Source organism: Myxocyprinus asiaticus, chromosome 26 (genome assembly GCF_019703515.2).
Source record: "Myxocyprinus asiaticus isolate MX2 ecotype Aquarium Trade chromosome 26, UBuf_Myxa_2, whole genome shotgun sequence".
Lineage (NCBI taxonomy): Eukaryota > Metazoa > Chordata > Actinopteri > Cypriniformes > Catostomidae > Myxocyprinus > Myxocyprinus asiaticus.
In genome coordinates this window covers 42,464,860-42,477,261 of record NC_059369.1, presented here as the reverse complement: position 1 = coordinate 42,477,261, position 12,402 = coordinate 42,464,860, and the positions used below count along the sequence as shown (strand labels likewise).

At 38.5% G+C, this 12,402-nt stretch overlaps 1 protein-coding gene across 1 annotated transcript in view; it reads right to left on the bottom strand.

Annotated features, from left to right (window-relative positions):
- Positions 1–9,377, bottom strand: part of LOC127417121 (phosphatidylinositol phosphatase PTPRQ-like) — a 76,828-nt gene extending 67,451 nt beyond the window's left edge. The window contains exons 1-7 of the mRNA XM_051656827.1: positions 9,293–9,377; positions 8,805–9,098; positions 7,254–7,538; positions 4,645–4,905; positions 4,166–4,426; positions 981–1,111; positions 380–509 (exon numbers count right to left, since the gene is read on the bottom strand). Coding sequence (XP_051512787.1) covers positions 380–509; positions 981–1,111; positions 4,166–4,426; positions 4,645–4,905; positions 7,254–7,538; positions 8,805–9,098; positions 9,293–9,377 — 1,447 coding nt within the window. The remainder of the gene's footprint in view (positions 1–379; positions 510–980; positions 1,112–4,165; positions 4,427–4,644; positions 4,906–7,253; positions 7,539–8,804; positions 9,099–9,292) is intronic.
- Between the last annotated feature and the right edge of the window lie 3,025 nt (positions 9,378–12,402).

Genomic DNA, 12,402 nt, shown 5'->3' with positions numbered 1-12,402 from the left:
CATAAAGGGTTTAACAGTGATGTGTTCAAAAACAAGAGGGATATATGCCCCCCCACTCTTATAACATCAGTCATGCTCAGATCTTTTTTTATTATTCTTTATTTGTAACATCCTCTTGCAGTTGAATTCCCTCTCTAACGTGATTCAGCAATGTATATAACTAGCGTAAATTCTCATGAAAATGGACACCTCACAATTCATACAGATTTGATAGGCTGCTGATAAAGATATTTCTGATGATGATATCATAACGCGGGCCGCAAAAGATCGCTCGAGGGCCACATGTGGCCCGCGGACCGTGTGTTGAGCAGCGCTGATCTACAGTATTGATATGTGTATGAGTGTGTGCATGTAGGAGCACACGTGTGAGTAGGTGTACCAGTTCTGATGGCGATGAACATGGCTGGGCTGTCTCTGAATGACTCCTTCTCTGTGCGAACTGAGAAGTTGCAGAGTTTCCCGGCGACCATATCTTTAAATACTGCTGTAGTGTTCAATACCTTCTGTACCTACAAAGACAAACAGAAACTTGAAAAACCACATAAAACTATTCCTGCAATCCACAATAATTTCTGCATAATTTTTACTTTGGTTCATACAAATAAAATATACTACGGGCTGTTTGCATTTTATTTAACGGTGGAGTGTGTAATTTCTGCGCTATTAGCGTCACGGAATTGCAAAATAATTAATGTTTTCAAACAGGTTTCGTAAACATCCCCATTTGCCATTGGTCATACAACTAGAGAGTCCTGCCCCAAAGTCATGCCATTGGTTAAGCCAGTGTTGCTGTGTCGGGCTGGTCAGGATGCTCAAACAAACAGAGCAATGTTTTGATAGTGCCACAGAGCTACAGTGTTTACACTTTTCTGTGTTTTTGTTTTATAGTTGATGAGACACTTCACCTTTAACTTTTGAACATCAAAATATATTTTCAGACATCATACACAAACTGTGTACTCACACACTCAGGATCATACCATGACACTGTCAGCGCAGTTCAAACACAGCGCCTCATAATGGTGGCCGTCACCCTCGGCCCTGTCCCAAAGGAGCTCTATGGAGCTGTCAGTCACAACACCAGCACGCACATGCATAGGAGTGGCCAAACCTGGAAAACAGACACTCATTCACATCCAGTACTTCACCAGTGGAGTCCAGCTCAAAGTGATGTACACTCTTGCATTTTTTCTGTAAGCGTGGAATTTTAACTGTTCGTTATTTTCTGAATTTTAAGAACATTGATGGATGAATAAAAACGTTTCCCCTTAAAGGAATATTCCGGGCTCAATGCGAGTTAAGCTCAATCAACAGCATGTGTGGCCTGATGTTGATGACTACAAAAATGTCCCTCCTTTTCTTTTAAAAAAAAGCACAAATCTGGGTTACAGTGAAGCACTTACAATGGAAGTGAATGGGAGCCAATTTTTTTCTGTTAAAATACTTACCATTTTACCACAAGACGTAAACAATAAGCATGTAAACATGATTTTAGTGTGATAAAATTACTTACTAACCTTTTCTGTGTAAAGTTATAGCCAATTTTACAACTTTGTTGCCATGATGTTGTAAAGTGAACAAACCCTAAACCCCTAAAATGACTAAAAATTACAATTCAAACAACTTTACAGCTCAAATAATAGATGAGTTTTAACAGAAGAATGAATGTAAGTGCTTTTATAAAATTATAAGCTTCACATTTCTGCTTTTAAACCCTCCAAAAATTGGCCCCATTGACTTCTATTGTAAGTGCCTCATTGAAACCTTGATTTTTGCTTTTTTTTAAAGAAAAGGAGGGACGAGTCGAAATAAATTTGTGTGGTAATCAACATTATGCCACAAATGCTGTCGATTGAGCTTAACTCGTATTGAACCCAGAATATTCCTTTAATTTATAATTGTTTATAATTATACAGTATATTAGATATTAGATAACAATTAGACACCATTTGATACCAACTGGCAAGGAGAGAGAAGCAATTGAGTATTTGGGGAGAGAAACAAGTGTTGTCCACTAGAAAAATTCATCACAAAACTACAGAGTCTGTTTTCTTTTTTCACATTGTGTAAGTCAAAATAAAAACAAGGCAAGAATCCGCAGCACAGCGCTTGATATGACTAACGCCACATTCACACTGATACATTTTCGCTTGAAAAGGCATTAATTTCCCTACGTTTACACCTCTCATCCACACTGGAACAGCGTTTTCCTTCACCGGAAGCAGAAATTTGCTAAAATGCTCTCCATAACCGCATACTTTAGAAAACAATGACATTAAGAAACTGAAAACAGAGGTTTCCGGGTTAGTTAACCCTTAAATGCATGGGAATTTCCACAAACACTCTTACATAATTGGGTCTTTAGAGACCTGGTACGTATATCTATCACAAATGGATCCAGATAGTGAAAATTTGTCAAAATATTTTGGAGAAAATAGTAGAATAAAATCAAAGAAATGATGCATCAAATCTAGAGTAGGATTCATTTCTTTCACACTGAAATTTCATAAGATTCAGCTGGCTGTCAAACACATATTAAGCTCACATAACATACACATATACATTTTCTCAGGCACTTATTGAGTCTAAATAGGCGCACAACTTACATAATTTCAGTAGTACACCCAAATGACAATAGTCATATCATACTGCTCATGTGTTAAACTTGCTATAGTTTACTTCAATGTTGTTTCTTCGCCAAATAGCAATGTCAAATGTAAATCAAGTCAATCACTGAAACAACTGCACCACCTTGAGTGAGAGATAGCATGTATAATATGTACGTGCACACACATACGGAATACTGATAATTCACCATCGTTGCACAGAAAATCAACGTGAAATATTAGGTTATTTATTTGTATGGATATACTACTCATTTATCTTGTAATAAACAAAGAAATATATATCCTATGATTGTACACTTATATAAATATGAAAGACTAAAAAAAGTTAAAAAAAAGTCAACTATTACATCTCAAGTGACCCAATACACTTTTGGTATTTAAGCCATTATAAACATTTTTTATTTATTTATTTATTTATTTTATTTTGGCATTTCTTTTGTGTGATACACTATTTATAAGAGAAAGATTGAGGAATAATAAAGAGTTGGGGGCATAACTCTTAAAAATGGATGAGGTACAGGGGGTGAATGGAGTCCCGGGTCACTAAAGACCCGAGGTATGTGTTGAAGGGTGAAAGAATTAGTGTGGACGTGGTGCCATCCACATTAAACATATTAAACATATTTTTGCTGTAGGTAGGTGATGGACGGGTGTTTTTGACCACTGTGCCGTGTCCCCGTTTTCCATCATCTCCCACAAAAGCGAAGCGTTTTTAAGATGCCGTCTTCAAACAAACTTTAAAACATCTTTTAAAACACGTCTTGAGACACCTGCGTTCTATGTGCTGAGCTGCATATCTATCTTTTTTCACAAGAACGCATTCGGTCTAAACGACCACTAAGAGATCTTGCCACAGAAGTTCTGGTGATATCTTAAATGTTACAATATTTACAGATGGTTAAAAACAGAGTTTGACGGAAAATTCAACAATGCAGTCCTTCGGGGGCCTGGGCAGCTCAGCAAGTAAAGACGCTGATTACTACACCTGGAGTCACAAGTTTGAATCCAGGGTGTGCTGAGTGACTCCAGTCAGGCTTCCTAAGCAACCAATTGGCCTGGTTGCTAGGGTGGGTAGAGTCACGTTGGGATAACCTCCTCGTGGTTGCTATAATGTGGTTCTCGTTCTCAGTGGGGCGCGTGGTGAGTTGTGCGTGGATGCCGCAGAGAATAGCGTGAAGCCTCCACACGCACTATGTCTCCGCGGTAATGCGCTCAACAAGCCACGTGATAAGATGCGCGGATTGACGGTCTCAGACGCGGAGGTAACTGAGATTCGTCCTCCGCCACCAGGATTGAGGCAAGTCACTACGCCACCACGAGGACTTAGAGCGCATTGGGAATTGGGTATTCCAAATTGGGGAGAAAAAGGGAGAAACAAAACAAAAAACAATGCAGTCCGTCAAATGATGGACAATGATTATTTCTAGTGCAATCTCTGCCAATATTTGATTGGACTGCACAGTACTGTTCTTGAACACCAACAGGATTATTGCATACTGTGTTTCTCATACTATTATATAAAAACAATGTTTTCTTACAGGTCCTGACAGGTGGCAGAGCAAAACCTTTACTGCTCGTTTCCCTGCTGGTCACAAACACATGGAAGTGATACTGCATCCCTGGACTTAGATTATCCACTAACAATATGATGCTGTCTTTGGACACTGGCCTCCAGGAGTGACTGTTGCCATAAGTAATGGTGATGCCATCGTAAATACCATTTCTGGGCATCCTTACGAAGAGCTCAACAGAATCTGTGTTGGCTGCATATGGGATAGCTATCTGGACGCAGTCAGGTTCTGACACAAGCATAGAAAAGTATATGTATTAATAAAATAAGACAATGTATTATGTCATTTTACTTCACAAGTAAATGTGTCTTAAGGATGTTTAGATATTTTTACCTGAAAACAAGACAAAAATACAGCACAGGAAAATTATTTTGTGCAGTGTATAAGGTAACAAGTACAGAAAGGAAAAAGTAAAGAAAAGCTGAAACGAATCATACTTAGTGTACGTTGTATGGTTACGTTTGCACTCATATTCCCGCCCCTCACTGCGGCCACGGCCACTTCATATGTCCCGCCTGGTTTGAGCCGGGTAAGAGTGATGCAGGTGGAGCTGTTTACCCAGAATTCTCTCATTTTGAGCTGATTTGATTGTGGGTTTAGCTGGATGTAATATTCATCGACTTCGTCGTCAAGTGGAGGCCACCAGCAAACTGTCATGTTCTCCATATGCAAAGAATCACATGAGACCCTGCGTGGAGGACTTACAGCTACAATACACACACATTTACACAGCCACCACATATAAAGACACACAGAACATCTACATGAATCACAGAATCAACAAGCTCAGTAACTAGGCAAGTAAAAACCCAAATGGAAACCAAGGAAAGCCAGGGGGGGAATTCACTAAAAATAAAAATGTGCCCGCAGATAATGCTGTTTATTTGAACTACTATCTCAAAATGATCAAATGTATACCTTGAACGCACTGCAAGTCACTAAGGATAAAAGTGTCAGCATAAAACAGAGAATAAACATACAGTATACTGCATAAGATGGATAATGTAAGTGCAGTGTTCATTTTTACATTGTTTTTCTTATTGTAGTCATATTTGCTTTGTTTTTATTTAGTCAATATTGCATCATGTCATATACGTTAATTTTCGTAAATTTTACTCTGACTAAAATGGTTCATTTAAGATGTCGAAAATGACAAAAATGTGTGTCAAACTGTTACATATTGAACTTTATCCAAATATTCAAACATTTTGAAAAAAGTATAAACAATAATTTACAGTAAACGTGTATCAAACATACTAAAGATTTATCAACATAAACAACATGTAAAAACTGTCCTGAAAACCTGAGCTCCTGAAATAATAGCATATAATGAATATACCGAAGTATTAATTACTTTAGTTACAGTGTTGAATTTGTCACGCTTTAGAGACTAGGCCTAATCTGTGTTTTAAACAGTTTATGATATTGCGTATAGAAGCATTTTAATGACAAATGTCTTTCAAAAAAAGCATGCTGAATTGCACCAATTGAAAAATAAACGCATTGCATTAAAGGGATAGTTCACCCAAAAATGAAAATTCTCTCATCATTCACTCACCCTCATGACATCCCAGATGTGTATGATTTTCTTTCATCTGCTGAACTCAAATGAAGTTTTTTTTTTGCAGTATTTCTCAGCTCTTTTGGTCCATACAATGCAAGTGAATGGGTGCCAAAATTTTGAAGCTCCAAAATTCACATAAGCATCAAAGTAATCCATAAGACTCCAGTGGTTATATCCATGTCTTCAGAAGTGATATGATAGGTGTGGGTGAGAAACATCAATATTGAAGTCCTTTTTTACCATCAATTCTCCTCCCTGCTCACTCAATCTCCACTTTAACTTTCACTTTCACAGTCTTCTTCTTATGTTTTCTTCATGCATACCACCCCCTAATGGGCAGGGAGAACAATTCCTAGTAAAAAATTACTTAAATATTGATCTGTTTTTCACCCATACCTATCTTATCACTTCTGAAGATATGGATTACACCACTGGAGTCTTATGGATTACTTTTATGATGACTTTGTGCTTTTTGAAGCATCAAATTTTTGGCACTCATTCACTTGCACTGTATGGACCTACAGAGCTGAGATATTCTTCTAAAAATCTTAATTTGTGTTCAGCAGAAGAAAGACAGTCATACACATCTGGAATGGCACGAGGGTGAGTCAATGATGAGAGAATTTCACCTGTTGCTCTTGGTCTTCATTAACACCCATTTGCACCACCTAGTGGTGAAGCCTTGTAGCCGCAAGTAATGATTGTGCATCTGCATTCTACTGCTTTTCCTGCAATGCCAGGGTGTACAAGGTTAAATATACAACCATATGAAATTGCATGCCAAATTTTTTTTAAACATTATTAATGCAATGCGTTTAATGTTATTATGTTTTTTCAGTGTGCTGTTTTTGTTTCAAAGACATTTGTCATTAATGTACTTCCATAATTGCGTTACAAGTAGCACATCTTTACATAAAACAAGATTTTTCTTCTTTAAAAAATGTTGTTGGTGCATTTTTATTATCCTGCAGTATTTGTTTCTCATCATATTTTCATCATAAGTATGTTTGAATTAAAATCGTTCAATATTGTCATGATACGCGTTTTTCGACTTGGCTAATTAAATCAAAAACCCCTTTGTCAACTAACATTTTTGTCAGTAATTTTGTTGACAAGATTAACATTGTGTAAATACCATGATTACTCAAAAAGCTACACAAACATCCTTTTTAAATTAACATCTTTCTTGGGTGGAAACAGTGCAACGTTAATTATGTCAGACAAATAGCACTGATGTTTGTGAATCCAGCGCATTCTAAAAGGAGCCAGATTTGCATAGAAAGGAGGTATGTTTGCCTAGAAAAAAAAAGACAATAAAATAATTTAAATACTCATGTTGCACCACTATAGTGCATCTTGAGCCTGGCATGCTGTGGGTGGTATGGGAGTAAGCTACAAGCATGTGCAATTAAATGATGCATGCTAAAATGGCGCAACAGTTTAGTGAATTTATCCCCCAGAATCCCCTACTGAGTGTGTCGCAAAATGTACCTGTGATGACAGTCAAGGATGTACTATCAGAGCTCTCCACCCCTTGAGCTGTGACTGACAAAACTGTGATCTTGTACGCTTTGTAGGCCTTCAACCCACCAATCAAAGCACTCCGATTGTTCTTGTCCAGCTGAATGGAATGGCCTCTTCCAGACGCGACAGCCACCCACTGCAAGATGTATTGCTCAAACAGAGCATTGTGGGTTGAAACAGGGGCAGTCCAAGACACTGCAATCTGACTGGACATGACAGCTGTCACTCTGAGGTTCCGGGGAGGGTTTGGCTCTGCAACATTAAGCAAAAAAAAACAAAAAAAAACACACATTTAAAGGAATAGCTCACCCAGAAATGGCAATTCTGTCATCATTTATTGTATGTTGTTCCGAACCTGTTTAAATGTAAAAAAAATCTTATCAACATTGTAACGGAAAATGTTTATCGACAAGGTTATTTCAGATTTTGTCAACAATAACAAAGACAAGATGAAAAAGACGCATCATGACGATAATCAAACGGTTTTAATATTGCAAGATATTAAAGGATTAGTTCTCATTTTTTACTCACTTTCTTTCTGCTGCTGAACACAAACAGAGATTTCTCCAGTCATTTAAGTTTCAGCTCCTTTTCTCACTATAATCCATGCCATCAGCAGTCTCCTTGGCAATCATGATTTCAAGCTCGATTACACTTCCTATGGGGACATCTAGCACTCTACGCATGCGTCAAACACTAGGAAGTGTAATCGAGCTTGAAATCATGACTGGGCCTAGAGACTGCAATGGCAAGATGTACAGGGGAAAGAAGTTATATTTTGGGGGGCCTGGGTAGCTCAGTGAGTATTGATGCTGACTACCACACCTGGAGTCGCGAGTTCGAATCCAGGGTGTGCTGAGTGACTCCAGCCAGGTCTCCTAAGCAACCAAATTGGCCCAGTTGCTAGGGAGGGTAAATTCACATGGGAAACCTCCTCGTGGTTGTGATTAGGGGTTCTCCTTCTCAATGGGGTGCATGGTGAGTTGTGCGTGGATCGCAGAGAGTAATATGAGCCTCCACATGCTGTGAGTCTTCGCGCTGTCATGCACAATGAGCCACGTGATTAGATGCACGGATTGACGGTCTCAGAAGCGGAGGCAACTGAGACTTCTCCTCCGCCACCCGGATTGAGGTGAGTAACCACACCACCTCAAGGACCTACTAAGTAGTGGGAATTGGGCATTCCAAATTTGGAGAAAAGGGGATAACATTTTTAAAAAAAGTTATATTTTGGTCCGTTCTCATCAAAAACCGATTGGATCACTTCTGAAGAAATTGATTAAACCACCGGAGTCTTATGAATTTCCTTTATGCTGCCTTTATGTGCTTTTTGGAGCTTCAAAGTTCTGGTCACCATTCACTTGCATTGTATGGACCTACAGAGCTGAGAATTTTCTAAAAATCTTTGTTTGTGTTCTGCAGAAGAAAGAAAGTCATACACATCTGGGACGGCATGAGGGAGTAAATGATGAAAGAGTTTTAATTTTTGGGTGAACTATTCCTTTAATGGATACTCACTAGTGTTGACAATGAGAATGGGCCCAAGTGTCTGAGATGCTCCACTGGGGTGTATAAGACTCAGAGAGAAATGATAGACGTGTCCAGGATAGAGACCTTGAACTGTCACTCTGTCATGAGCATTTGTGAGTGGTGTATGTGATGTGGCTCGATCCATCGATTCATCCTCCGAGCGAAGAGTGAGCACAGAACCAGCAGGTAAGTCCAGTAGTCGAGATTCCTTAGACCAGACAAACACCGCCTCTGTTTCACATACACTCTCTAAATACAGCCCATCACTAGTGCTCTGTAAAACTGAAATGAACACACACACTCTGATAGCTTTCACTTCAGCTTTCAAGTGCATCACTGTAACCTCGATTTTTGCATCTTTTTGGGGGTAGAAATGCAGGGACGAGTCGAAATAAATCACAACTATGCCACAAATGCTGTTGATTGATCTTAACTTGTACTGAACCCAGAATATTTCTTTAATCTCCGTTACTCACATTCTCCTTGACATATGTAGGGGAGCTGCAGGTAACAGAGGAAAACAGTGAAGAAGTATCCTGGTCCAGTGGCATTCTTCTGCATCGCAATACAGCCGGTTTGATTGGCTGCAAGCGAAGATGTCACATCAATATTTAAGTTGTAGGCAGAGCCATCTGACCAGCGGGGTTTACCCTAGAAAAATAGTGTGTTTTATTATTGGTTGGTCAGTGCATGAGGCCGTATATGTATGTGTGTGTCTGTGTGTGCTACCTCATGGTCATTCAAAGCCGTCCACAACAGCAGAAGATGGTTATATGATTGTAAGAAGGATGTGATTGACAGGAACTCAGCATTTGTCTTTATGTTGGCCAGGTGTGCTCCTGGTGCAGATCTTTCACAAGTTTGCTGGGCTTTAGACCATGATAAGAACCCTGGACTCACTTTGTAACAGCTCCACTCTACTGCAAGCCAACCTTTGGGACACTGACCTAAAGGAGAAAAGGTTGCTCTGTTAGTGTGTTTAAGCACTCTTAAAGGAATAGCTCAACCTAAAAAAAAAAAAAAAAAACTGTCATCATTTACTCACCCTCATATTGTTCCAAACCTGTTTAGAAGACTTCCTTTCTTCTGTGGAGCATAAAAGGAGACAACTTGCAAAATATCCAAGCTGTTCCTTTCCATGCAACAAAAGCAGATGGTGGTGAGTAAATAAAAGCAACATTAAAGAGGTCCGTATGACTTTTGCGGTATTTTCCAAGTGCGGTATATTTCAAGTTTTCTGACAGGTTTGGAATGACATGAGGGCGAGAAAAATGATGACAGAATTTTCATCTTTGGTTTGGTTTTTACTTCAAAGCTGGATAGTTCACCCAAAAATGAAAATGTTCTCATCATTTACTTACCCTCATGCCATCCCAGATGTGTATGACTTTCTTTCTTCTGCAGAACACAAATGAAGATTTTTAAAATAATATATCTTAGCTCTGTAGGTCCATACAATGCAAGTGAAGGGTGGCCAGATCTTTGAAAGCACCAAAAAGCATATAAAGGCAGCATAAAAGTAATCCATACGACTCCTGTGGTTTAATCCATGTCTTTAGAAGCGACATAATAGGTGTGAGTGAGAATTAGATAAATATTTAAGTCCTTTTTTTTACTATAAATCTCCACTTTCACTTTCATCTTTTTTTTTTTTTTTTTTTTTTGGGTGATTCGCATTCTTTGTTCAAATTGCCACCTACTGGGCAGGTAGGAGAATTTATAGTAAAAAAAAGTAATTAAATATTGACCTGTTTCTCACCCACACCTATCATATCGCTTCAGAAGACATGGATTTGATCACTGGAGTCATATGGATTACTTTTATGCTGCCTTTATGTGCTTTTTGGACCTTCAAAGTTCTGGCCACCATTCACTTCCATTGTTTGGACCTACAGAGTTAAAATATTCTTCTAAAAATCTTAATTTGTGTTCTTCAGAAGAAAGAAAGTCATTCACATTTGGGATGGCAAAAGGGTGAGTAAATGATGAGAGAATTTACATTTTTGGGTGAACTATTGCTTAACAGCATATGCATTTGTGCACATACAGTACCTGTCTTTACGGCCAGCTGTAGGATTTGTGTTATGGTCATTTGCAGATGAGGGATGAATGTTTTCTTTTCCACTCTGACACTGTATTGATGTTCAGGTTGTAACCCTGTTACACGGTGGAGTGGCTTAAAGTGGGAAGCGACCCAACACTGCTCTCCCATACACATATTTAATGCATTTCCATCATCTAACGAAGTCCAGTTGAATGCAGCAGTCGTAGATGACACCTTCACGCTCAATGAGGAGCTCAGGAGAGGGACTAACAAGAGAACAACAATTCAACAGAATGAACGAAACAAAGCAACAGAGCACAATTGTTTGTACAGTAATCTGGACTGGCATGTTCAGTGGCCCCAAGAAGATTTTGGACACTTAAGCTACATCTAAAAATGTATAAATGTCATTGCATTAAATAACAAAATGTCAAACCACTTATCATTTATTTTATACAAGAACACTTTTCAAGCAAAGCATTTCACAAAAAGAGTTTTCTTAGGTTTAAAAAGGATAGTTCACCCAAAAATGAAAACAATCTCATCATTTACTCACCCTCATGCCATCCCAGATGTATATGACTTTCTTTCTTCTGCAGAACACAAATTAAGATTTTAGAAAAATATCTCAGCTCTGTAAGTCCATACAATGCAAGTGAATGGTGACCAGAACTTTGTAACTCCAAAAATCACATAAAGGCAGCATAAAAGTAATTCATACGACTCCAGTGGTTTAATCCATGTCTTCAGAAGCGATATGATAGGTGTGGGTGAGAAACAGATAAATATTTAAGTCCTTTTTTACTCTTAATCTCCACTTATCTTTCACTTTCAGATGTAAAAGTTAAAGTGGAGATTTAGAGTAAAAAAAGGACTTAAATTTTGAACTGTTTCTCACCCACACCTATCATATCGCTTCTGAAGACATGTATTAAACCACTGGGGTCTTATGGATTACTTTTATGTTTCCTTTATGTGATATTTGGAGCTACAAAGTTCTGGTCACCATTCACTTGCATAGTATGAACCTACAGAGCTGAGATATTCTCCTAAAATCTTTGTTTGTATTCTGCTGAAGAAAGTCATACACATCTGGGATGGCATGAGGGTCAGTAAATGATGAGAGAACTGTAATTTTTGGGTGAACTATCCCTTTAAGAGGGCAGTCACACTACACTTCGCACCCCATTCACTCCTATTCAAACACATCTGAACACAGGAGACTGGGAACGCAATATATTTTGTATTCCGCTACGTACAAGAGTTCAAGTTTGGTGAACTCTGATCTGCGCATCTTAATGACGAAAGGATGCATGACCAATATAAGATCGAAATGTCTCACATTGGCCTCTTCGCTCAATACAAAGAATACATACTGTATTTCAAAGCTACGTGCTTTATTGTTGCTGAAAAGTGAATAGACAATATATTTTAACAGTTTAAATATAACATTATTTGTGATGTATTCCTCCCACGTGACATCATATCCTGGTCAGATGTGTTGTCCTGAAAAAAATTTGCACTCTCAAAGCCTAGTGTGAC